At 48.0% G+C, this 27113-nt stretch overlaps 1 protein-coding gene across 1 annotated transcript in view; it reads right to left on the bottom strand.

The window, feature by feature from the left end:
- Positions 1–27113, bottom strand: part of LOC117401418 (protein unc-13 homolog A) — a 40385-nt gene extending 13272 nt beyond the window's left edge. The window contains exons 1-34 of the mRNA XM_059014924.1: positions 26834–27113; positions 21085–21114; positions 20786–20885; positions 18847–18964; positions 17742–17865; positions 17544–17614; positions 17192–17246; positions 16754–16783; positions 16251–16464; positions 14938–15057; positions 13094–13759; positions 12877–12970; positions 11859–11905; positions 9576–9654; positions 6850–6921; positions 6518–6737; positions 5951–6178; positions 5598–5739; positions 5253–5422; positions 5023–5138; positions 4656–4819; positions 4272–4422; positions 3960–4028; positions 3380–3604; positions 2988–3121; positions 2683–2768; positions 2442–2568; positions 2078–2174; positions 1826–1969; positions 1482–1559; positions 1210–1287; positions 984–1072; positions 629–781; positions 238–361 (exon numbers count right to left, since the gene is read on the bottom strand). Coding sequence (XP_058870907.1) covers positions 238–361; positions 629–781; positions 984–1072; positions 1210–1287; positions 1482–1559; positions 1826–1969; positions 2078–2174; positions 2442–2568; positions 2683–2768; positions 2988–3121; positions 3380–3604; positions 3960–4028; positions 4272–4422; positions 4656–4819; positions 5023–5138; positions 5253–5422; positions 5598–5739; positions 5951–6178; positions 6518–6737; positions 6850–6921; positions 9576–9654; positions 11859–11905; positions 12877–12970; positions 13094–13759; positions 14938–15057; positions 16251–16464; positions 16754–16783; positions 17192–17246; positions 17544–17614; positions 17742–17865; positions 18847–18964; positions 20786–20885; positions 21085–21114; positions 26834–26855 — 4437 coding nt within the window. The 5' untranslated portion in view covers positions 26856–27113. The remainder of the gene's footprint in view (positions 1–237; positions 362–628; positions 782–983; positions 1073–1209; positions 1288–1481; positions 1560–1825; positions 1970–2077; positions 2175–2441; positions 2569–2682; positions 2769–2987; positions 3122–3379; positions 3605–3959; positions 4029–4271; positions 4423–4655; positions 4820–5022; positions 5139–5252; positions 5423–5597; positions 5740–5950; positions 6179–6517; positions 6738–6849; positions 6922–9575; positions 9655–11858; positions 11906–12876; positions 12971–13093; positions 13760–14937; positions 15058–16250; positions 16465–16753; positions 16784–17191; positions 17247–17543; positions 17615–17741; positions 17866–18846; positions 18965–20785; positions 20886–21084; positions 21115–26833) is intronic.

The raw sequence follows: 27113 nt of genomic DNA, 5'->3' as shown, positions 1-27113 counted from the left end.
TTCTCTTCTGTATTCTATAAGGCTGCTTCCCAGTGTTTGAACCCCATCTGTCTACCCATCTCATCTCTCCCCCTCTACTCTCCTCTCCTTTTCTCTCTCCTCTCCAGCAGGTTCCAGCGACAGCCCAGTCTCTCTCTGTGTTCAGTGCTCTCCAGGCCCACACTGTGTGTGAGGGGGAGGTGTTGGGAGCGAGCTCTGGGCCGTGTGTGTGCGTGTGCGCTGCGTGTCTGTACTCACTGTCTGGTCGGTGAGGGGCGGCAGCACGATGGTTTTCTCCATGGTGTTCATCACCAGCTTCCAGAGCTCCTTCAGAACTCGCTTCAGAACAGTCTTCTCACAGATCTTAGCAAACAGGGACAGACTGCAGGGAGAAGAGGGAGAGGAGGGTGAGGCTGGCGTCTGTCAGTGTGTGCCGAATCTGTCTGGACCCAGATCTTAAGAGATGCTAAAAGAAACTCAAATTCAATGCCAATCATCTCAACAAAGTCTCTTTCAATGTCTTCGAAGACATTGAAAAAGAAATCTAAAATCGAAACGCTTGTCATTGAACGTTAGTATTTCATGAATTCCGCACTGTTAGGTGTCGATTAGTTCTGGATGTGTTGGTGGTTGACCACGCGTCACTCACTTTCTGTCCAGGAAGTCCATGATTGGCTGCAGCACGTTGTCTGCATCCTGAGCCACGCTGCTGCAGGCACTGGCCGGCACGTTGCCTGTCCCCTTCACCTGGCTCAGGATATCACCCATCTGCTTCACACACTCCTCGATGTGGGGCTGGAAACTAGAGAGGGAGAGGGAGAAAGAGGGTGAGGGGTGTGCTACGAGCAGTATTGTCTATAGAACAACAGATTGAGAACAACATAAAAAAATGTAAATAAAAAAAAAAACACATTGTGGAGTTTTTTATAGGGGTTGATGTTTCATTATAGTAACACTATAATGAAGTCAATGCAGAGTGTGTGTCTGTCAGTGCATCCCCTCACCTGGTGGCGAACACTCTGCTCAGGTCATCCAGCACATTGTTGAGTTTGATCTGCAGCTCCTTCAGAATGTCACTGGCCTCCACGTTGAGCTGCAGAGACAGACAGTGTCACTCACTCATTCACACAGCACCACCTGGCATCCCAGCAAACATGATGATATTATTATAATAATAATAATAATAATAATAATAATAATAATAATAATAATAACAATAATAATACTCACATCTTTTCCCCCCATGGCCTCAAACATCTTCTCCAGCTGGACTCTGAGCTGCTGGATGTTGTTGATCAAGATACAGGGCTGTAGAGATGCAAATACACACTGTGTTACACAAGCAGGTAAATAACAAAGCACACACACACACAAATAGATATACACGCACACACACAAACACTGATAGTTAGAGAATTACACTTAATTACAAACCCCTTTCGCACACTCAAAGAGATAGCTGCAATACAAGAAGACCAAGCAGTCAGTGAAGGCAGACTCACCACTTTCTCTTTGGAACAGTAGTTGGTAAAGTCATTGGAAATTATGTCAGAGTAGGAGAGCAGCACGTTACTGATGGTCTGTGGAGTGAGGGAGAGAGAAGGAGAAAGAAGGGAAAGTGAGAGAATAAGAGGGGCAGAGAGAGATATCAGAGACACGTCAAGCACACACAGCCTGGCATCATCTAGGAATACAAGACAGACGTTGAAATGTACTGTTATAAAAAGAACACTGCAAACTCAGCTCAGAATAACAGCATGTGTATAACCAGCGTTTACAGCAACCCTGCCCTACTCTGCCTGGCTGTGATCAGCAGGGGACGCTACAGGCAGGCAAACTCTCGTACCTTGGCAAACCTCTTCATGTAGTGGCCCACGATCTGGGGGTCTGGGCACTCCAGCTTCTTGATGATCTCGAAGCTCTGGTTTAACTGGGAGAACACGTCCACCACTGAGCAGGAGAAGAGAGCGTGCTCAGAGGTTTGTTGGAACTGAGAGAGGGAGAGAGGGAGGAGAGATTGAATGAGAAAAAATATATTTAGAGGAAGTTCCTGGCAGGCTCATTGCCTTGAGTTCAGTGCAGTGCTCCCAGTCCCTACCCCGTCCTTCTTGTCTCTCTCCAGCGCTCCATGCAGGAAGTCTCGGGACACCTCCTCATTCTCGTCCAGCCACTGGATAACAAACGGCTCGAACCAGCTGAGGAGAGAGCAGACAGCCAGCCATCAGGACAGACATGCAGGGGGGTGTGGGGGAAAGGGTTCTTCAGAAAGGGGAGGATTGTGGGAGCTCTAGTTTTGCTAGGAGAGGATTGTGGGTATTGTAGTTTAGCTAGGAGAGCATGCTGGAAGCTGTAGTTTAGCTAGGAGAGGATTGTGGGAGTTGTAGTTTAGCTAGGAGAGGCTTCTGGGAGTGATATTTTGTTTGTCAGAGTGACCACGGCAGTAGTGGAATCCCCACACTCACGCTGGGTACTCGGGCACTCTGCTCTTGAAGAAGGGCAGCTCCTTCACATACTCGTTGTAGAGCCACTTCACCTTGAAATGCAGGTTCATGTAGTCCGCACTCTTACACAGACGGTTCTTATCGTGCTCTGACGGGGTAGAAGGATAGAGAGAGGGGGATCACAATCCCAGTAACAGCAATAAGGAATTCTATACCCAGCTGACTGTATGAATTGTCTTGTGTATATTATCCAGCCTCTCACCTTCCATGGCGTACTTCATATCCTGAGCAAACAGGTTCCACATCACCTCCGCGCTGATCTTCCCAACATTGAGCTCCTGAGGGAACCTGGGGTGGGGTTAGATTCATTAGAGTAGGAAGGGATAGTCTAGAACACATTTCATTAGAACAGGATGACGCAGGAACACTATTCACTAAGCATGGAAGGTCAACAGCACCTTCACTGAAGCACGGACAGTCTACAACCTCTTCCATTAGGGTGTGATCATTACAACACAAGGTATTTAGGTGTAGAGCCCCTGGTCCCTGGGGCTGGGCGGCACTCACTGGTTGAGGCAGGGTGTGTAGGAATTCTTGTCCTCCTCAATGATGGAGACGATGAGAGTGATGAGTTTGGACCAAAAGTCAAGGTTCTTGATGCTGGGGCCCTGCTCCTCGGGCTGCTCCTCCCCTTTCTTAGCCTGCAGGAGGAGTGAGAGGCGAGATTCACCCACAAGCTAACACTGCAGAGCAGCACACCTTCACAACAGTTTACCACAGTTCATTTGCAAAAGCAGTTTTGTAGTTTTTCCATGGTTATAGTTTGCATTCATCACAGTTTGCCATGTTTTCAATACGCTGCACCATACATCTCGGGTGCTTTACAACACTCAGCTATGCTTTCCAATGCTTCCACTATTCCACTTTGCTTTGCTTTCATGGAGTGCCGCGATGCTCACCGGGTCGGCCTGGTACTCGCGGCTGTACAGCTCGTGGCAGTTATTGAAGATGTACTCGTAGGTGGAGTTGAGGCAGGCCTTCACGCAGTCCTTCACCACCTGGCTGGCCCTGGGGGGGCTCTGCAGCTCCTGCACCTTCATCCTGAAGAACGTGATGCTAGTCAGCAGATCCACTGTGGACTTCAGGTCCTGGAGACGCTCGGGGCTGCTGGCGGGGAAGTTATTCTGAGAGACAGACAGGCAGACAGATGAGTTACATGAAATAACCACACCCACCAACACCCCTCCCATATAACAGGGATGGAAAGGCTCCCATTACATAGCAGTTTGATCCATACCTGGTTTTACTAAGACACACCTGAGCATGTTACTTATACACTATGGCTAATTTAATCATGTATTAAAACCTGCTATGCAATAGGAGTTTTATTTCCATCCCTACATATAACCATGGCAACTTTAACCCCCACAATTTAAAAGGTCATGAAGGCCATAGAAACAGGACTGTGTTCCATATTTCACACTGCAGTACACTGGAGTGTTGTGGTGCCTGTTGTCTAATACAGTGATCTGGATTTACCCGGTACATGGACAGGTCAATCCTCAGAGAGTTGTGAAGCTGGTCCAGGAGTTTCACAAACCGCTCTTTCTGTAGAGAAAAAAAAGAAAAAAGAGCTTATCAACTCTGTATTCAGTTTCAGTATAAAACACTTACCTAAGGTTTCACAGACCTTGATTAGAACTACTCTCGGAGTAGCTAATGTTACCTTGAGGAGGGGTAGTCCAAGATTAATGCTAATCAGGGGTGTGTGAAACCAGCCCTTCCACCCCTACTCTACCTCTCCCAGGGCAGCCTGTGTGCAGAGAGGGACCCTGCAGCTCTGCCACTCACCCCGAAGTTGGAGGCTGAGAAGCGGTCGGAAGCAGACACGTTGGTGGAGGCGGTGGTGTGTGCATAGTAGGCGTTGATGTTGGCGAGCAGCGTGCTCATCACAGCGGGAACTCCAGGGCACATGTACTTAGAGGAGAGGCAGGCAAAGTGTCTGAGAGAGAGAGAGACAGGGTTACACTACAGAACCACCACACAGGCAAATCATCAGAGAGAGAGAGAGAGAGAGCGAGAGAGACCTTCCTATCACAAGGGAAAGTGTCTGTGAGAAGAGCGAGTCAAAGCAAGAAGAGTGAAACTACTCAACCCCCCTCCCCCACCCCCCCCTCCAGAACCTCAGGATGCCTCTGTCCTGTCCCGTCCTGTCCCGTCCCGTCCCACACTCACGTCATTGCCTGGTAGATGGACTCCACTCCGTAGCGCATGGCGAACTCGTCCACAATCTCCTGCGGCGTCTCCTCGAAGTAAACCTTCCAGGCGTCGTCCCCCTTTGCGTCCGGGATCTTCACCACCCCGCCGTTCTGAAGATCCGTCACGTAGTGGAACAGGTTCTGAGGGAGGCAGAGAGCGAGGGCTCAGTACAGACACGGGGGGGCAGAGTCAGCCAGCAAGGTTTAATGTACAACAGAGGCAGTGAGGGGTTAATGCAACAGGTTTTCTGATCTCCTTTTTACACATGGGCACACCTGCTTTAGCTCAGGTAAGCAATAGCAACAGCACAAGACTGAGACACACAGGCTGTGCAGGTACTTGCCTCATGTAGACAGGTGTACTGCACATGGTAGGGAGCCACCTTCTCTTCCCCCTTGATCTCAACGCTGATGTGCAGCCGGATCGCTCCCGACACCGCAGACTTGTCTGTGCGCTTATCTGAACCAAACAAACAAACCAACCAGCAAACAAACAAAACACACGCATTGGGGTTAGTGCCTCCACGCCATCTCCTCTTCTCCTCTCCTCTTCTCCTCTCCTCTCCGTACTCACCCAGGTTGTACCACACGTCCATCTCCCCGCTCAGGGTGCGCACCTCGATGATGGTCTGCCCCAGGAAGTCATCGGACTCGCGCTTGAACCGCTGCTTCACACGGGACTTGATGTCATCGTCCTCGTCCCACACTCGCACCTTGATCCGGTCTGACGAGTTGTGGCACTCACTGGGGAGGGGAGGGGAGACCATTACAAACAGACAACCATTAACCAGAACAGAGCCTCCTCACTGCACAGCTAAGAACATAAGAAAAGTTACAAAAAAAGAGGAGACTGTCCTGTACATTAACAGTGTAGCAGTGATGTGCGTGTGTCCCCTTGCATGCAGCAGTGTGCACTCACAAGTGGAAGTTCTCCTCCCACACTGGGTTGAGGTTCCCATAGATGGTCTTGGTTCTCTTCTTGGTCTTGCCCACCTGCACGGTCACATAGGGGTCACTGGAGCCCGTCTTGTCCTTTGCCTGCAGCCCTTGGGCACACACCACTAAGAGAAGAGAGGGGACAATTAGACTCACACACCGGGTTTCTCTCACCACATTCAGAAGCCAATCCCAGCTGGAACGAAGCTGGAGTTTCAATCAGATTCCACCGAAACCTCACAGAGTTTGCACATCTGGTTCTTTAATTCCCTTAACTTGTGGTACTGATCTCCAACCCCTCCCTCTTCCTCCTCTTCTCCTCCCTTCTCCCCTGACCTGTGATGCTGATCTTGGCTGACCACTTGGAGGTGCCGTCGAGCACACTCTGCTTGATCTGCTTCATCTGCTGGGTGTGCGGCGCCTTCAACAACCCAAACACCTCCTGGATCAGCTCGAAGATCTCAGGCTTGTTGCGCTCGCGGATCTTCATGCGGTCCTTCAGAACCATGATGATGTTCTGGGTCCGGTCCTCGGCACCGTGCTTTGAACTCTTCTCAGCAGCTCCTGAGAGAGAGGGGGAGAGGAGAGGAGGGAGAGGGGAGAGAATGAGAACCTGCCACCACACACACCCCAACACTCAGCACAGACCTCTCAGTGCATCTGCTCTACTTTTATTGTGAAGATTACATTCTGTATTTTGGATGCACTAACTTTGCCAGTATTTTGGGTCATGATGATGAAGACCTTTTGAATTGAATGCGTGTATGCGAGGCAGCTAATGTTTCAGCTAGTTCCTTCATCGCTTTTATTGAGGCAAAACCAGAAGATAGCAAGTCAAGCAGAGAAATGTTTCGGCCAATGCCTTGGTGTCACTTTTCCCCACAGTCCCTCCTAGTCTCTTACTCTGCAGACAGTCTGCGTTGAGCAGGTCCTGGCACTTATCGTGGCACTTGACCCCGCACTCAGAGCAGCGCATGCCCTGCCTGGCTATGCCCCACAGCAGCCCCTCGCACTCGTAGCAGTAGGTGGGCGTGGTGGCGGTCCACACCTCGAAGTTATGGGGTGTGGTGCTGGAGATGGGGTAGAGGAGTGCCTGCAGGGTCTTCCTGTACACGTGGGCCTTCTGCAGAGAGAGAGAGAGAGAGAGAGGCTGGGGTCAGAAACCACACTGTATAGGTGACACACACACACAGAGATGCACAGCTGAATATACACAGATATACACAGCCTCTCACCAGTTCTTCGTTATTCAGGGTGCTGGAGGCGAGCGCCGGAGCGATTCCTGCCTTCCGAGAATTGACCAGAGACTGGGAAAGAAGGGAAGGAGAGAAGGATAGAAGACAGAGAGAGTGGGTTGTGAGGCTGATTCCATTAGATTTATAGCTGTAATTATAAGAACAATGTATTGCATAGTACTGTTTCCCCAATGGACTCTATGTATTCATGCATTACATTTTTTGTGATGGATACTGTACATATATACAAATTCAAACTCATTATTGCATATCTGAATGACAGATTATCTGAGATATGGGTCGGTTTTATATCAAATAAAACATTAGTTTCATTCAATGTAAATAATAATAATAATAATAATAATAATAATAATAATAATAATAATAATAATAATAATAATAATAGCACTGTGTGTCAGGCTGTCCTGTGACATTTAAGGCAATGCACTCTGAATAATGGAGTAGACTTTTCTTTTTACTCACCATAGCCTGCAGCAGCAGGGTGAGGAGAGGAGAGAGGAATATAGACAGCTGTTAGAACAAAACCAGCTTACTGGAGACACAGAGAACCACACACAGGGGGACAGACAGACAGGGTCCTGGGCAGCACTGTGGACACTGAGGCCCCTGGTGGCGAGTGAGAGAAACCCGAGCAGCACTACGGTCATGTAGGCAAGGTGAAGCTAGGGGGAGCCAGAGAGCAGGAGAGTCGGGGGGCGGGATGCAGTCTGAGCCATTCCTTTCAGACTAGACCTGGTCATTCAAGTCAGTCCTGAAGGAAGATTCGAGATCTTCCCAAGGCTATATTTGCATCACACTCGTGGACTGGTGGGCACCATTGGTATTGATCCGCAGGGGATCTGGTCATGTGAATGTCTATATACTTTAAAACTGCAGATGTCAGCAACAACTTAATTTTGTCCAACTATGGACATATTTACAGCAACAGATGTCTGCGAGTACATAAAGTATAGATACACTGTCTATAAACTCAGTGTAGTAATTGTTTAAAGTAATACATTCATTATATTGTTAATTGACCAGATCTTAATACATTTCATGTTTTTTTCTGTCAGTCTGTCTCTGTATCCTTTTCTTGTCCTTTTAGCATCCTATTTCACTCGGTTTTGTAGTATGTGTGATGAATTAACAGATAATCTGACGAATCTCTTGGCTCGAGCTTCACTTCCACCGGATTCCACCAATCAGCAGCCTGGGAATGCGGCCACTCAGTGAAGGATTTCTCAGGATCTTTATGTGTGCATTAGTCTGGATTTCCAGAGAAACGGAACCGATCACATGACACACGTGACGCACGCAAGACACGGGGAGCCAAAAAACAAGCTGGTTCAGAGGGGCACATTAAGAGGGAGTCTGGTTTCCAGTGGTCAGAGTGCAAACCAGTGGCAGGCAGGGCTACAAGGAACTAATGGTTTAAATGATAAAAATAAATAAAAAAATGATATATATAGTGTCATTTTCAAAACTATTCCTGTTTAATTTAATTAGCTGGAAACCAGGCTTCCTGAAAGTGCTGCAGCGACAGGAAGCCAGTGCGGAAGGGGGCTTGTCCCCCCGACGACCTCAGTTAAAGGGGCGGCGTCCTGGCGCGTTCACGGTCAGTGAGTTAACAATTTAAATCTTTCCTTAACACCTAATTAAACTGATAATTGGACCTGAATCAATAATGCCATCATACAGCTTACAGACCTGTTGTTTTGCAGATCTCTTTCTGCTGTATTTTTTTTGGTTTTTGTTTAGCTCAAAGATGCTGGTATTTAGATCGGATGCTGACTAGATCATTAAAATAGACCTGTCATCTCATATGTGGCCTAAAGTGAGTGCAAAGCTTGACTTTGTTTTAGATAAAAGGAGCATTTAAATGATTGTCCCAGCTGCACAAAACCAATAATACTGCACCTAATTATTTCAAATAATGAGTTCATTATATTTGATCTTTACAGTCATGTGAAATCCAATTTGTTAACATGTTTGTTAATTAGGCCCATTCACTGTTAAACCAGGCCCGGCTGGTTGCTATATTTGCTGTAGGTCCCCTTGCCAGGTCTCTTGGTTCATGGTTGTTAATGTATTTAACTCTTTCCCTCTTCCCGTTAGTTATTAAATTGTCACTGAAGGATGCGCCGCCCCTTTAAGTACAAGCTCTGCCTCTTGTGATGAGCTCACCATGTCGCTGACAAAAGGGAGGGATTTGCGGCGCGGCTTAATGTCAGGCATGCTGTCAATACTGCACAGGAACTTAACCGCGGCAGCTCCACTGCTCAGAGCAAAGGAAACAACACAACACCCAGGACAGTCGCACACAGACAGACAGACAGACAGACAGACAAACAAATAGAGAGGCATCAACAAGATTAACAAGGCCAGAGAAGAAAGGAGGAGGAGGAGGAGGAGGAGGCTACACCAGCTCAGCAATACAGAGGAAAACTGTAATACAATCAAATAAATATATAAAAATAAAGAAGCAGCAACAGCGGGCAAGTGTTTGAGAGTCTCCAGACAGCAGACACCCTGCAGAGGAGAGTCAGTGAGCCAATCTAGAGAGAAGGGAGGGGAGGGGAGGGGAGGGGAGGGGAGGAGGATGGAGGGAGAGAGAGAGAGCGGGAGGGCGTTGTGAGTGGAGGGAGGCTGGGAGTGATAAGGGGAGAGGAGGTATTTGTGAAGGGTAGAAGGGCAGAAGGGTAGGGTTTATCTGGAGCTCTCACCAAGTCTCTAACTAGAGGGATGGCTTTCCTCTTTCGAAGGTCCGGCATGCTGTCTATGCTATAGAGCGCACCGCCCGGCCTGTGGAAAGACAGCAACACCACCGTCAGCATCTGCTCTGCTAGACTAACACCATGCGGGGAGAACCAAGCCTTACCCTGGCTATAGGGGAAGAGGAACCATGCCTTACCCTGGCTATAGGGGAAGAGGAACCACCCCTTACCCTGGCTATAGGGGAAGAGGAACCAAGCCTTACCCTGGCTATAGGGGAAGAGGAACCACCCCTCTATAGGGGAAGAGGAACCACCCCTTACCCTGGCTATAGGGGAAGAGGAACCACACCTTACCCTGGCTATAGGGGAAGAGGAACCACACCTTACCCTGGCTATAGGGGAAGACGAACCACCCCTTACCCTGGCTATAGGGGAAGAGGAACCAAGCCTTACCCTGGCTATAGGGGAAGAGGAACCACCCCTCTATAGGGGAAGAGGAACCACCCCTTACCCTGGCTATAGGGGAAGAGAAACCACACCTTACCCTGGCTATAGAGGAAGAGGAACCACACCTTACCCTGGTTATAGGGGAAGACGAACCACCCCTTACCCTGGCTATAGGGGAAGAGGAACCACACATTACCCTATCTATAGGGGAAGAGGAACCACACCTTACCCTGGCTATAGGGGAACATAAGAACATAATAAAGTTTCCAAACGAGAGGAGGCCCCATTCAGCCCATCTTGCTCGTTTGGTTGTTAGTAGCTTATTGATCCCAGAATCTCATCAAGCAGCTTCTTGAAGGATCCCAGGGTGTCAGCTTCAACAACATTACTGGGGAGTTGGTTCCAGACCCTCACAATTCTCTGTGTAAAAAAGTGCCTCTTATTTTCTGTTCTGAATGCCCCTTTATGGAAGAGGAACCACACCTTACCCTGGCTATAAGGGAAGAGGAGCCAAACCTTACCCTGGCTATATGGGAAGAAGAACCAAACCTTACCCTGTGTAGGGGGAGCCACACCAAGGGGCCGGTAGAATCAGGCCTTACAAAGATCACTGGGTACAAAGATCACTGGCAAAGAAATACTAAGCTATATCCTGTCTCGAGGACCGTGGTCTTCTTTCCCAGTTTCTCCACAGGCTATAGGTTTCACAATACCCTGTTCAACTGGGGCTTACCTGTAACACCATGGAATTCAGAATCTAGCATTCACTTGTTGGGGGAGGGGGGGTAATCTTTATGAGTTCACTCAAACATGAACTGTCAATTTGCCTCTTCCTGGCTAGGAAGACTTATAAAAAAATGAAAAGAAATAGCATCCCGTGATTAGCACCAATCATAGACTACCTAATGATCCCTTGTGTAAAAGGCAGTTCAAGGTTAGTGCTGATCAGGCTCTGTGAAATCAGCCAGGAATTCAGCAGAGAGGGGTAAAGAGAACAAGAGTAGAGGGGAGACTCACTGCAGAGCAGCTTTAACTGTGGGCAGAATGGCACACACTGGGAAGCTGCAACACAGTTTTGTTAACAGTATTATTTTTACAGTATTGTTATTTCTGGAGTATAAAATCCAGCACCCCCTCACCCACCTTAAAAAAATACCAACCAAATAAAAAAACATAAAACAAGAGAAATCCATCCCCTCCTGGTCCTTATCTCTCCCTCCCAGTCTGTCTCCCCCTCTCTTTCTCTCTTCTTCCCTCACTAGTTTCACTCTGAGAGTTTTTGGCACCAAGGCTAATCACCTCAAGACAGCCCCCCCACACACACACCAAAGTCTCAGAGACGTGAGTAAGGGATGGATCACGGAGAGAGAGAGAGAGAGAGATAGAGAGAGAGAGAGAGACAGAGCCATCAGGGGTTACTGTAATAATAATAATAATAATAATAATAATAATAATAATAATACAATTCCATTGTTTTCTGACTCTTCAATGGGGTTGACAGTAAGAAGCCTCCAATGCTGGCAGTGTGAGCAGCTCCAGGGTTCACTGTGAGTTTTTTTCCCTCTGCTGTCTGATTCAGTTACAGTAGCTCAGCTGTCACTAAGCTCACAGTAAAACTCAGAGTGGCTCAGAGTGCTCTGCAATGGGAGGGTTTTATATATAAAACGAACGTTAGCACGTGTGTATCAGGTAGTGTGTGACAGTTACCGTAAGTAAATGCCAGCATGTGTGTGAGTGTATGTGTGCGTCAGGCAGTTTAAGTGTGCCAGTGTAGGTATGTGTGTGAGTGTGTCTGTGTATATGTGTGAGTGAGCGTGTGAGTGTGTCAATGTGTGTGTTACTCACCCTCCTTTAAACCACAGTGACTGCGCCCCAGCACTCTCTCCACGGGCCTGCAGGGGGAGAGGGGGGAGAGTCAGGATTCACACAGAGCAGAGCCTCCTCAAGGTACAGATAAACTGACACTGACCCCTCAGGCCTCTAGGGGCCAGCAATCACCCCCAGAGCCACAGGCAGACCAGGCCCTTACCTGCAGAGGGCGCTGCAGGATCCCAGGGCAGGCGGCGAACAGAACTGCACCTTAACTGACATGGAGACACTGTGCTTGCATACACAATATACAGAGGAGGAGGGTTTGGGAATGGATTCCTCAGACAGGTAGCTTGAACGTGATCATATTAACAAGGTACCTGATAAAGATGTGTTCGTGAAAGACTTAAACTGGAATGGTGCAATCTATTGTGCAGTTGCTGTTAATGAGGCCGTGGGACTGCATGTGTGTAGGCGCTGTATCGCCTCTACTAACAAAGCGACTGTTGGGCCTGCAAGCTGACTGCATTCTCTGTCTCTGGATATCCTCACACCTGCTGCAATCTACACACACCGATCCAAACTCTCACACCCACCTGTGTGTCTGCTCCAGTTTCGACCAATCAAAATCAGACAATATGAAAATCGCTATGGATACCGCGTAAAACTGAAATAAAAAAACAACAAAAAAGATGCACACAAAAAACGTGAAGCAAAATCAAAAACGTGAAAATCAACAATGATAATTATAAAAAAAAATAAAAAAAAATTATATAATAATGTGCAAACAGTTTGAAAACACAGAACAAACCAAAAAAAGTATAAAACTATATGAAGACAAGGTAGAAAGAACAGCACAAATAAACATGGAGTGTGAGTGCTTTTATAAGAACACTAAGTCTGTCTGTGTGTGTGTGTGTGTGTGTGTGTGTGTGTCCTTGTGACCATAGAGGTCCTCTGTGACTGTGTCTGTCTGTGTGTCTATCGCTGTGTGTGTGTGTTTCTCAGGTGTAATCTGTGCCACTGAGTCTGTGACCCTCTAAGCCCCTCGTACCTCCTGCAGCTGTATGCGGACCTTGTTAAAGACTCGCAGCCAGTTAGCTTTGGCTCTGGACATGGAGGCCTGGCTGTCATCACCCACTCCATAGCTGAGACAGGAGGAGAGAAGGACAAGGAAATGCAGTGTTTCAGTTATTTACACATTCATTTTTCCCCATCTATAAATTCAAAACACAACAGCAAGAACAGAGCCAGCACCCCGTGCCCCCTACCTGTCTGGCAGTCTCTCAGTCTCCTGCTCGGCAGTGTCCATGGCAGCGGAAGGGGAAGGGATGGGGGTCTCCTGCATGACGGGGGGGGCTTCAAAGGATGGCTGGGCAGTGACAGCAGGGGTAGGGGCAGGGGCCTGAGAGGGGGTTTGAGAGGGTGGCTGAGGGGGAATCTGAGAGGGGGGCTGGGGCTGCTGCTGCAGGGAGGGCTGTTTCTCCAGGGGGGGGCGAGCGGAGGTGGTGGTGGGGGTGGGCGGCTCGGCGGGAGGGAAGAGGGTCTGTTCTGGGGTCTGCTCTGCGGGGTACAGGTCCTCGTCCTCATACAGCTCCTCTTCGTCATACAGGTCGTCAGGCTCGTATATGGCGTCCTGCTCCTCCCCGTCTTCGCACAGACCTCCCTCCACCACCCCCATTCCCTCGCCCCCCTCTTTGGGGTACCCCCCGTCATCACTGTACTCGCCCAGCCCCTCCTCCTCGTCCTCGGGATCCCAGTCCGTAGACTCCTTGGCGTAGCTGACGGAGCTGTGGCAGGAGTGGTAGGAGTCCTCTCCCTCCAGGTCCTCCCCCAGCCCAGAGCCCCGCAGGCTCCCGTTCTCATAATCCTCACTGAGCTGGGAGCTGCCCCTGCTCAGCTCTGCGGAGGAGGCATAGCGGCTACTGCCTGTGGGGCTGAGAGAGAGAGAGAGAGCGAGAGAGAGAGAGAGAGAGAGAGAGAGAGAGAGTCAGATACTGGAGCAGAGCTGACACACACTCATCTGGGAGGTACCTCAACTCTACTGGCAAAGCGTCGAGACCACTCCCTGTGGGGCTGAGAGAGAAGGAAGACAAAGAAAGAAACAAACAAACAAAGCAAGAAAGAAAGAAATGGACTTCCAATCAATTAAACCGTAGTCTATAGTGGTACTTCCTTCCTTCCTTCCTTCCTTGCTCCCTCCCTCTCTCTCAACAGAAGTAGGTCATTAAGGGAGCAATTTGGAAGGTATAATATTTATCAACTGTAATGAATGAGGCTTTTGCAGGAGATAGCATGAGAGGGAGAGAGACACATAGACACACACACGCATTTTCTAGTATTGATCTCGGGTCTAATTATCCAGGAGGGCTATCTGGTTATCAATAATGTATAAAAGAAAGAGAGGGAGCGTTGTTAGGCTGAGTGAAACCACACTGGCTGGGATATCTATCCACAGTCAGGGGAGAGCTCTGCTCATTACTGCCTTCAAACCAACAAAAACTCAAACTCAAACCCTGCAAGCCTGGCCCTTGTGCACAACTTCTAAAGAGAGTTTTGAAACTGGATCGTCAAATGCTCCACAGTTTCACATCCGCAGCAGGTAATCTTACACTATTAACAGTGCTGGAGATGCATGAAAAAAACAAAAAAACGCACAGTGTGATGGTCAGGCTCAGGGAGGACCCTATTGCCTGTAACACAGGAAGGAAGGAAAACCCCTATTTAGGCACAAGCAAGATTTCTGAGGAACAGAATCCTTAGAATTTACTCAAACTAGCTAACTCAGAATGTTTAATAAAAATGATTCTTCCTGCAACTAAGCTGTTTCTTTGGCAGCTAGAAAACAATTAGAGAACAACTCACACACGTGTACCCATCCCCCCTTAAAATGTCTCCCAGCGGAACCTTCAGATATTCACAGTAACCCAATAGAGATAGAGAGAGAGAGAGAGATTTATTAAAACAGTGAGAGAAGCGCGCATGCACACAGCTACCAGCTCAACTACAAGACAAGTCCACTGACACAGTACAGCAGTACAGTCTGGCGGAAGGCACAAGGCTAGCGAGGAGAGGAGAGGAGGAGGTGGAGGAGGAGGAGGAGGCTGGGACCCACCTATCAGACAGGGACTGCCTACTGTCTAGCGAGTACTGGCGACTGGTCCGCCGGCTAGACCCCGAGACAGACTCCAGGTCGCTGCCGCCGTTGGTGGCAGAGTCTAAACTATCATAGCTTCTGCCAGGGAAGGGAGGAGAGGACCAACATCAGTACCCACAAGCCAGACAGACAGACAGACAGACAGACAGACAGTCATCAGTGCGCTCGCTTGCTCACTAACGTGCACTGCTGCAGCCATCTGGGAGGTGCAGAGCAATCCACTGAGTGGCACGGGTTCAATTAAAAAAGAAAAACAGCACATCAGGACCCCTGGCTAGTGGGGTCATGAGAATAAGCACAGTGTCTTGTGTAGTCATCGTCAGTAACCTGCGCTGTGTTGCTGTAGCTGCACTGGGGGTCTTCTAATACAGCGTAATGCTGCTGCCCCTAAATCTGGTAACCCTGAGGGGTGCAAATCATTTAGAAAATTGGTCCTAAACCCTGCCCTTTCCGCTGGATTGCTCGTTGTATGTCGTTAATAAAGTGTAAAAAAAACAACAAAAAATCTTCACCATATCAGTTTCTGAACTCCAGAATCCCACTTCCCTGGAGGGAGCTACGCTCTAGCATTGCTGTCTGCAGGTAAACAGGTAGAAAATCCATTCTCATCAAGCATGTGGTCAAGCAGATTCAGGGAGAGCCAGGTTTTCAACTATGTTTCAGAAAGAGCAGCTTGATTGTATTGGTCAGCACCTCGGCTGGTACGAAATCTGTTCTCTGGGTTTTACAGCATCTACGGATGCCAGGGCACGCAATGCAAAATGCAATTAAAAAAATAAAAAAAAACATTTCAGCATTGCCGAGGTGCTGGGGCTGTAACCGGTTCTGAATCATACATCACAAAGTTGCCTTCTCTGTGCCTTTCCTAGACACTGCTACCAGTAACACAAGCTGTTCACTTCCCTCAGAGGTCAGGGTTCGAAATATATGCTCTGGCTCTCGTGGGGGGTCAGGCAGCCAAATTCACACCAGATAACCCAATAGCTGTTCAACTCTATTTAAGTAAACTGACCCACTTACACTGTGTAAACCCTTAAGATTGTGATGGAATACATTTCAATATTTTTGAAATCACCATATATCCCATTAAAACACCAAAGATTTTTTAAACCCCAATTCTCAGGATTCCAGAGTCGTTTTTAATGTGTGGCTCTGGTGTCTCATGGGGACCCCCCTCGCCCACCCGGGCATATTTTCGAATGCTTCTCAGGATCGCACTGGGGAGCTCAACAGGCAAGCCAGGCTAGAGGACTCAGATTAGACGCGATTACCTCATCCCTCTCTGGTTGTCGGAGTAATCGAGTTCACAGCTGTACATAGAGTCAGTGTAGGAGTCCCGCGAGCCCTGCTGCTGGTGCCTCATGGGATACTGGTGGACAGAGGCGTTGGGCTGGGAGGTGGTGTAGTAAGGGGGCGGGATGCTGTTACTGGTCTCACTGCGGTAATCACTGTCCCGGTCGTCCACTGCGCTGTCTGGGTCATCATCTGCGAACACAAGAGGGAGTTAAGAGATGCTCCCTAACTGGCTGGGCCTCAGGGGACATTATCCAGCTTTGCAGAATCCAAGGCAAGCAGTAGACTAAGGTTTCGGAGTGCGTTTTTGTCAGTGTAACTAACTAATTTCCGTTGTGTGTTGCTTGGACTTTGCACAGAAATGTATTTTATAAAATCTGGGCACAACTAGTAGCCAGAAAGCTGCCCTGAAGTATAGTTTTACCAACCTGGTGTGGAATTTGTTATAAAAACAAGGTGACAAGTGAAGCAGGATACTTACTTTGCTGATCTCCCCATAGACTCCAGTTACCTGCATCACAAACAGAGCGAAGAACAGGAGGTTAACATTTGCATAAGAAATTAGATCATTACAAGTACAACACAGGCAGTCTTATTATCTAACCCAGCGTGTGTCTACTGGCCATAGCCGAGGTTACTGGGACTGTGTGAGTGAGGCTACTGGAACCTAGACGATGAAGCTGGGTTCAAATACCACAGTTTAGCCACTGCTTACTCTGTGTTATAATCGATACAGTAAATAAAGACACACATGTACAGTGTGGGAGGCTGGGAGACCAGGAGGTGCTGGGGGTTGTTTACTTCTCAAGGTCCAGGGATCCAATGTTGCACACCCCATATGAAAGGATAGAAGAAGCCTGGCGAAGCATGGCAATCAAACAGTGAGAGAGGGGGTGAGGGGGTTAGTTGAGATACTCACAGCATTGAGTCCCTGGCACTGGCAGCGGCCCCTCCTGCTCTGCCTGGTATGCATACTGCGAGAGAGCAGACACACAGACACACTTAAGACACTGAGAGCAGACATAATACCCAACCTCGGTTTAAATATTTTCTCTCTCTCTCCGTTTCTCTCAACTCTTCATTCGGGCACTCCTCCCATCCCATATTAATCAGCTAAGTAAAGAACCCATTTAATCCTGTCTCAATCCATACATTAATTAATCAGTTATGGAGAAAGCCCGCTTTTGCTCTTAGTCTTTCTGCAGACCCAGAATGCTAGCCATGCCTAGACCTTCCCTCCCCCCTTCCCCACTTCCACGGCAGTGCCTTACATCCTGGTCTCTCATGGCATTCAGCTGCTCCAGTTTCTTGGCCCAATAGCGTGCCTCCTCCTCTGGGATATCTGGGAAAGACACAGGAAACAGGAAGAAGAGGCACAGCAGGAGGGGAGAAACAAACATCACTTCAGACACCAGACTAAGCTGCAAAAATGTTCGCCTAATAAAATGAATCAACCCCAACCCTCTTACCCAGGGGCAGTTCGAAGCGTGTGTCCAGCAGGACTCGGTGGAAGGTCGGGTCCTTCGTGCCGCAGATCTCGTTGTCCGTCATTATGACCTGCGAGTCGAGGGTCAGCCATTCCCCCGGCCCTTCCTACAAGCAGACAGAGAGAGAAAGTGAGAGACAGAGAGAGAGAGAGAGAGAGAGAGAGAGAGAGAGGTGCTTTCATTCACACAAAATACATGAAGTCATTCTCCATATCGAGCAGTGTGGAACAGGGTGACTTTGGGAGTGACCCCCAGCTGAATAATAAGTTATTGAATAAAATCAGACCACTTCCCCACCCTGCCCGCGTCAGCAGCTGAGTCATGCCTGAGTCTCGTCCAGCCTGGATTCACAGTGATCAGAGAGACTGGCAGCGAGCGCGATGATGACACACCACCTGGCAGCAGCATCCAACAGGACAGTCCTGCAGCCCGCCACACACTGCCATCCCTTAGAAATGTGTCCCACAAGCAAGGGGGCCGGGCGGGCAGGCAGGCAGGCAGGCAATGTTTAGGTTAAGTTTCAAAGTGGATGTGCTAGACATTTATAAGCTGTTGCTAAAAGCACAGCCATCAAATACTGAGACAAAAAAATACATTTGAAGAACAACAATAAAACACTGAATTGAACAAGCTGAACACTACGCTGACTTCAGTTTCCCAGCCAAAATAACACCCCTGCATTCACAGAAGAGAGAACGACTGCTTGTAATGCATGCCCACACTCATATTCCTCAAACTGGGGCTTGTGGTGACAAAGATATACAGTAGGGTACGTACAGACAGACATGCGTACAGACATGATTCACTGCAGGAATACCCTTTCTGAATTAGCAATCAAAATAAATAATTAATACATTTGTTAATCAAAGACTTGCCAGTATTAACTAGTTTTGAATGAATAATGACTGAAAGAGAGAGAGAGAGAGAGAGAGAGAGAGAGGGAGAGAGAGAGAGAGAGAGAGAGAGAGAGACTGTCAGTGTTGAAGAGTGAGTGGGAGTGAAATGGAGACAGCGAGACTGAAAGAGAAAGTGAGAGTATGAGAGGGTGAATAAGTGAGTGACGGAGGAGGAGTGAGAGCTGCAGTACCTCGTTGGACTGGCGGATGCTGTGAAGGGGGATCCACACAGTGCCCACCATGGTGTCCCAGATCAGCCCCTTGTTCCACACCTCCACTGTCAGACCCAGGTCCAACCGACTGATCTCACTGCACACAGGGGAGACAAATTTTTCATTTTTAAAAAACATAGTGAAAACATTATTTTGTCAGTAAGCTGCCCGTCCTATCATGTTTCAATATTTTTTCATTTTTAATGAAATTACCTCAAGTACTTTCTGGGAAACAGATCCTGAACACGGACCTGTTAAAGCTTTGGTTATCGCATGGCTTATGTTATAGCCATTATTACTGTGAGCCTGTCAAGACTCCTTCCTCCCCGTGTCACCTACCAGGCAGACAGCAGAAACTCGACCCTGCCTTCGGAACGAGCAAGAACAACTTTCAAGGGGAAAAGGGAGGTCAGAAACACACAGAGAGACGATTATAAAAAGAAAAGATAAAAAAAGAAATGGGCCGGGGAAACGCGAGACAGGGGCTGAGAGCTTTGCCCTTGTCAATAATGTGGGGCTGCAATTACACTCTCAGAGACTCCCAAATCAGTGAGCATCTTTATCATTATCATCTGCAGTGGATCTGGAAGTCTTGTAATATTCACACTGCAGATACAACAGGTGCACAGAACACTGGAACTCGGAGACATTCTATTCAAACACTCTTATCTTTTGAGGATTAAACTCTTTCAAACTTACACGTATTGAGAATTTGTGTTTTTTACGACGCTCCGCAACATTAATGCGTGCAAGACTGCATGTGAACAGGTCTGTGTAAATGGGAAATCAATCTGTATTGCTTATAGAGCGCCTTTCGTGAGAAAATCACCTCAAAGCACTTTACAGATAAACAATTAATAATATACCAAACAACTTAGAGAAACAGTAAAAGATAAGACGGCTGAATGATTAATATAATAAGAGCATTGTTACACTGCACAACATATACAACTGACCCGCTGTGGCAAAGTGCCCCCCCTGTGTGTGTTATATGTTACGTGTTGTGTGTAAATGTTGGTGTATAGGCATTGGTACACGGGATATAAGCGGTCTGTGTTTCACGTGTGTGTAAATTGTATATTTGTATTTAGGCACGGGGATGGCACATCACATCACGTGCAAGTAAAAAGTAATATGTGAGCACGGGGAATTGCACTTTAATTAATTCACGTGCAGTTGTACCGAGATTCCAATTGAATGATTGACTAGCAATCGAATCTCGGTACAACTGCATAAAAGCTGCATGTTTTCACTCACTGGGGGTTGGTGTTCGGTGAGTGGAGAACGGGTTAGGAGACGGAGGGTATTATAAAGTAAAAGTAAAGTAAAATCGTAAAGATAAGTGTTTTCACTCACCGTGTTTGTTCGTCTGTCTTGCACCGTCTGTTTAGTGGTTAGTCGTTTTGTATGTCTGTTTATTTTGGCGCAAGTGCCGTGTCCTGTTTTTTGTGTTTTGTTACAAACGTTTATTTTCTGTCTGTTTATTCATTAAATGCTGAGCGAAAGCATTCGCTCAGCTCCACCAAACTCCACATCTCTCTGTCGTTTGTGTTCCTGTCTTCTGGTCTGACGTCACCCACTCAGCCATTCTTGTCACACCCGCATACACCTGAGAATGCTTAAAGGGTGAGGAATAATTCTCAAATGCTTAACCCTTTAAACTCTAAACCAGTAACGTCTCTCGTTTGTTACACCGATTAGTAATCTATGTCACACTAACGACCAGCCTGAGATTTCTCTGACAGGCAATGTAATGTGATGAGATGTGACGGGTCTATCCTCAGACACAGCCGTGTGATCATTAAGAAGTCTCTCTGACATTCATGACTTGTCCAGTCTGAACGGCTCGCCGCCATTGCGGCACTCGAATTGAGCAGCGGAGAGACTAACACTCCACACTCACTCCCAGTACACTCACAACATGAAGTCCTGCTCCCAGCACGGCTGGCTCCCCCGCACAGCGATGGTCGTGCTCTTGACATTCTGCACCTTGAGAGTCACGTACGTGTTGAATTTCTCTGTGGAGGGAAAAACAGGAGCGTGCCAGTGAGCAAGGAAGGAAAAAAACAGGGAGGTAGACAGAGTGACAAAGAGAGGGTGAGAGGCAGGATAGGATCAGTAAACAAACAGAGGAAAACAGGAGTGTGCCAGTGAGGAAAAGAGAGAGGGAAGGGGAAAGGAATGAAAAGAGAGTGAGAGAGGAAGGGAGACACTCACCTTGGGGTCCATCCAGCTTGGCTTTCTTTACTGCAACACAAATAGAGAGGATGGGGGGTTGGGGGGGTTAGAAAGTGGACTGCAATCAGGATCTCACTACTGCACTAACTCTGTACTAACACCCTATTGAAGTTTGTTGAACACAGTGTAACTCTGTACTAACCCCCTATTGAAGTTTGTTGAACACAGTGAATACAGTGGGAGGAAAATGGTTAGGGTTACAGGTTTTAGTGCAGATCATTATAATCACCCCCTAGCTGCAACTAATTAATTTACGTTTCTTGTTAGTGTTTCTACTGAGTCCCTCCTGGTTGAGATATTGATGGATCCCAGACCAGGCGTCTATGGGGGCCGCCCCGCCACCGCAGAGTGCAAAATCGCACTCATCTCCTCCTAACAAAGTCTTTGATGGTACTCCCGATAGCACTCCATACATTATTAATGCCTGGCCCTGCTGACAAACCCTGCAGATTCATATTCAACCTCTGAATTAATCCCCTCAGATGCCTCTAATCTACTGAATCTGTAGAGCATTCCTGGCTGCGAAAAAATAAAGAAGAGGTGCCTCTGCAAGGACCCCTCGGACACGGGTTCGTCTGCAAGTCAATCTGATTAAACAGCTGTTACTGGTACAACAAGCCTAATGTTACCATATATCCACAATAAGAAAATGAGCACTGGCTAGTACATCCGTTAGGTCTCACTCCCTCCCTCCTTCTCTCCCACCCACTCTCTTTCTCAAACTCTATTCTCTCTCGCTCTCTTTCTCTCTCCTCCAGATGGTTTCCTCGCAAGTGCTCAGACCCTCCATCTCGCTCTATTAATCTCTGCAGTCACTGAAGCGAAAGCAGAACCGTCCACACTCCGGCTGCTAAAAATAACTGAGAGTGTGAGAGAGAGAGAGAGAGAGAGAGACATTGCATTGCAGCCCAGACCCCAATACAAAACTCAACCTCGACAAACTGGTATTCACACACCTTTACAACAACCAGAGGAAAATATATTCGGATGCACATTTTTTTAAAATTCTGAATATCCGTACTGACCATAGGAAAACGCTTATAAAACTATATATAGCAATATATAGTGAGCAGTGCAGAACTGTCCTAATGTTATATACTGGAGTGGATTTATAAAACTCTAGGGACTACACTTTTCATAACCATTACTTTCTGCCTGCTTTCATTATTCATAGTCTTGACAAACTGCGCAAAAGTTAATATGATCAAAAAGCTTAATAGTCCGAGTACATAGTCTGTAATTACCACTGAGCTCAGGCACGCTTTTAAATTTATTGCTCCTAGCTGAAATATGCGAGTGAAAAAAAAAAACTCTCTACAATATTGAAACAAACCCAAATGCTCCGGCCACTAAAAACCTGCTGCTGTAATCCGTCGATACAGGGCGTTTTTTCCATGTCGCTCAATGAAGACGGTATTGCATTAATCAAAGCAAAGACCTGCTGCTTAATAATAAAAGATCAAAATACTAATCAAAGCAATTTATCAATCGGCAACTCACCGGCCGTACAACTTGCCCTGCGACGTCGTGTTACCTGCTCGGCCGCGGTGTGTGTACTTAAAGATAGGGGCCAAGTGTACACATTCAAAATATATACAAGCATATATACAACATTAGGACAAGGTCTAGAAAGAAAGAAAGAAAGAAAGAAAGAAAGAAAGAAAGAAAGAAAAGCGAGGTTTTAATCAGGACAAGGCCTTTACCTGAGCTGAGGTAAGAGAAGAAAAACAAAAGTAACAAACAAAATGAAGGTAATACCAGATTAGAACATCAGAAATGTACACTTTAAATGATCAAAAAGGTACATTTTGGAAACAAATAAATACATCGAGATATGAAAAAGTAGACGGAATAAAAAAAGGACAGACAGAGAGACGGAGGGACGGGTGAGGGCTCGAGCAGAGTTCGTTTTCTGTCAGTCAGTATGTTCTTGAGGCTGGCACGCGGCGGGTTCATTCAAAAAAAAATATCTCGAGCTGCTCCCTGAGCAGGAGACGGGCTCGCGCCGCCAGCTGCACACTCTCACACGCACACACGCACACGCACACACACACACACACACGCACACGCACACACACACACACAGAGCACCGCTATTTATCAATAAATAATACACACACATCGATAAATAAAAAATAAAAGGCTTTGAAGTTTTCACCGTCTCCTAGCTATTCAGCATCATAACTCGAGCCGTTTTTAAAAATGATTCTTTCTAGATATATGTTGTATTGTTGTTTTAGGTTTTGTTTTTTTGTTTGTTTGTTTCACTGTCTTGCAGTAAATGTACATGCATGTTTGATATCGCTTAACAAACAAACGTAACATGCAGACAAAGGGTGTGTACAATGCACAGCTGCGTGCGCTACTGCATTCACGAACACCAGGCTGCCCCACACACGCGTTTATATGCGATGTGTTTCCTTTTATTTCAAGTCATTCTTACATCAACATAAAGGTGTCGCGCCCTCCTCACAGTTATTAAAGACAGTGGTCCTGACTGATCAACTGCAATTCAGTTCTGAGGTAGCGGCACAGATGCGTTGCAGAAGCATGGCAGTGACGTCACGGCACGGCGCAACGAGGCGTTGCAGAGACCATGACCATGCTTACAAACAATTACTGTTTTCATTAAAACCCCATTATTAAACAATGCGCGCAGTCCTGAAATTGTGATATTATAATGCCAGGCTGCTGCATCACGCTGCCAATTCCTTTAATGCCGTGCAGCGCCTCCCATATTAACACAACCCCGCAATTATACAATAGAATCCGGTAGAAGCGGCCGGGGTTTCCTTGGGAACGCCCATCATTGAAAAGCTGTGCGTTTTTATTTCTATTTACAGTAGGCTACACATTTTGTTTGATATTTTCTTGAGTGATGACGGTCGAGGAGGTTCTCCCGAGCATTGCTCTAACAAATATCGCAGGCAGAGAATGGTAATTTGCATATGAATGACTGCTACTCTGAGAGAGAGAGAGAGAGAGAGAGAGAGAGAGAGAGAGAGAGAGAGAGTGTGTGAAAGGTCTTGCTCGTTTTTTGTGAATGAAAGCAGGGACGCGCCTTTGCTGTTCGATTCAGAATACCGACATCGCTCTCCATTCTAGAATTCAGATTGTGCGTGCGCACTCAAACTGGGCACTGCTGAACACAGACATGAACGCAGAGGCAACACTCCCTGATACCCGCCCAGACACACACACACACACACACACACACACACACACACACACGCACACACACACACACACGCACACACACACACACACACACACACACGCACACGCACACGCACACGCACACGCACACGCACACGCTCACACACACACACACACACACACATGCACACGCACACGCACACACTCACACACACGCACGCACACACACACACACACACACACGCACACACACGCACACACACACACACTCACACACACTCACACACACGCACACACACGCACACACACACACACTCACACACACTCACACACACGCGCACACACGCACACACACGCACACACACACACACACGCACGCACGCACACACACACACACACACACACGCACGCACACACACACACACACACACACACACGCACGCACACACACGCACACACACACACACACACACACTCAAGCTTTAATAAAACCCTCCCTCCATTATTCCCTCATATCCACGCCTGTAGCAAGCAAACACTCACACCTAATCCTTTGCACACCCACGCACTGCGGCCCGGACTCCCTGCCACACAGATGTTTGAGAATAACACATAAACACAAGTGCAATTAGTCCTTCCACTGGGAATCCATTTTAGTATTATTATTATTTATTTTTTTACACACTCACAATCCTCTTCGTGTATAAAGCGCCATTGCTTGGTCAACACCCTTGTTTTCTCTCGTCTTTGCCATGTCCCCCCTCCTCTATTCTCTACACGCCCCCCCCCCCCCCTTAAACATCGATCTGCACGATTAGTAACTTCTGTTTTGATGACCCCCCCCCCCCGGAATTCACACAAGCAGCGCTTCGGTGCGAGAGCCGGCGAGCCCCGAGGCGCGTCAGGCTCCTCTCGTTACTAAAAAGCACCTGATTCTAAATATAGGAAGCAGATGAATTTGAAGCGAGAAGCAGAACAGCAGCGAAATCAATCAATGGAAATCAATGCTCGGGCAGCGGCATCATCACTTTCCTTCTGTCAGTGCCTTGTTAATAATAATAATAATAATAATAATAATAATAATAATAATAATAATAATAATAATAATAATAATAATAACAACGCGATATTCTAGTTTAGTGGGCGTGTTATTGTGTTATAAAGCACCTGCTATACCCGCGTCGTGCAGTGGAGCCTGCGAGGCTATGTCTGTCGGGGTCTATATAGTCGACAGGACCCGTGTCTTGGCTACACCACGGTAAGGTAGCGGTGATGGACCGCCACAGAATAATGCAATTCTCAGATTCGCATACGAGGTGTACCACCAGCACAACATGTGGAGTTTATAGAATATATTATAGAATGGAAGCCCCGAGGACGGAGAGACCCCCCCACCCCTCTCCTCTTCTCCTCTCCTCTCCTCTCCACCCCACCCCTCTCCTCCCCACCCCTGTCCTCCTCTCTCCTCTCCCCTCCTCCTCTCCTCCTCTCCCCTCTCCACCCCACCCCTGTCCTCCTCTCCCCTCTCCCCTCCTCTCTTCCCCACCCCTGTCCTCCTCTCCCCTCCTCTCCTCTCCCCTGTCCTCCTCTCCTCCCCACCCCTGTCCTCCTCTCCTCCTCTCCCCTCTCCACCCCACCCCTGTCCTCCCCACCCCTGTCCTCCTCTCCCCTCTCCCCTCCTCTCCTCCCCACCCCTGTCCTCCTCTCCCCTCCTCCCCTCTCCTCCTCTCCCCTCCTCCCCTCCCCTCTCCTCTTCACCCCTGTCCTCCTCTCCCCTCTCCTCCTCCTCTCCCCTCTCCTCTTCACCCCTCTCCCCTCTCCTCCTCCCCTCTCCTCCTCTCCTCTCCCCTCCCCTCTCCCCTCCTCTCCTCTCCACCCCTGTCCTCCTCCCCTCTCCTCCCCTCCTCTCCCCTCTCCTCCTCTCCTCTCCTCTCCTCCCCCGTGTTTCCTCGCTAGTAAGCCGTCAGCAGGACTCCTCTTGTGATTAATACACGGCTCTTGTTTTTCTGTTTGTTTCCTCCTGTTTATTTCACGCGCCAGCATTTTAGTTTCAGCTGAATGTTTTTCGCAGAGTTTTTTTTTCCGTGTTTTTACTCGCCCTATAAAATCAGATACAACCATAATAATCATAATAATCAATAATCATAACCCTAATAGTCATAAGCGCATCCTCGTCTGAACCCACCCCACCACGGCAGATCGCTGGAGCCGCATCCTCTTTCATCCTCTCTGATTTACAGCGTTCCTCTCTTTCGATGCACATTTCAAAGCAGCTCTGGAGGCAGGCGTCGCCCGCTCCTCTCTCTCCGGATCCCCGTGACAGTGACGGGTTACAATCCCGCGATGCTGCCGTGTAGGATTTCTGTGTACGAGTCCGCGGAGCAGCAGCGAATGCACCCGCACACCACTTTAACAGCAGCTTTCAAAAACACCGTGTCAGAAACAAACACAAACCACAATTCAAAACAGCCAGCGCATGTAACGCGCCTCCCTGCCTGCCTGCCTGCCTCCCTGCCTGCTTCCCTGCCTCCCTGCCTCACTCCACAAACCCCAGGGTAGTTTTTCTGCTTACCGCCGACGCAGAGCAGGGACATGGCTGGCTCTCTTGGCGTCTGTATCCCGGGACTCTCCGCCGCGCTGGTTCTTCTCTTTGGCGATGCTGTGCGTGTGTTTGAATGGATTATAATTTCTAATCGCGTTTCGGTGGCGTGGTGCGAGGTGGCACGCCGTGGCTGCTCCTGCAGGTACACTCGCTCCCTCGGCTCGGCTCGGCTCGGCTCCGCTCGGCTCAGCTCGCCTCCCTTCAACACACAGCCATTTTGTTTCAGCACCAGCCGTCGAGGACAGCTCCT

Source organism: Acipenser ruthenus, chromosome 49, assembly GCF_902713425.1.
Source record: "Acipenser ruthenus chromosome 49, fAciRut3.2 maternal haplotype, whole genome shotgun sequence".
NCBI classification, from domain to species: domain Eukaryota; kingdom Metazoa; phylum Chordata; class Actinopteri; order Acipenseriformes; family Acipenseridae; genus Acipenser; species Acipenser ruthenus.
Note: the sequence above shows the minus strand (reverse complement) of the source record. Positions and strands in the feature narration are given on the sequence as shown.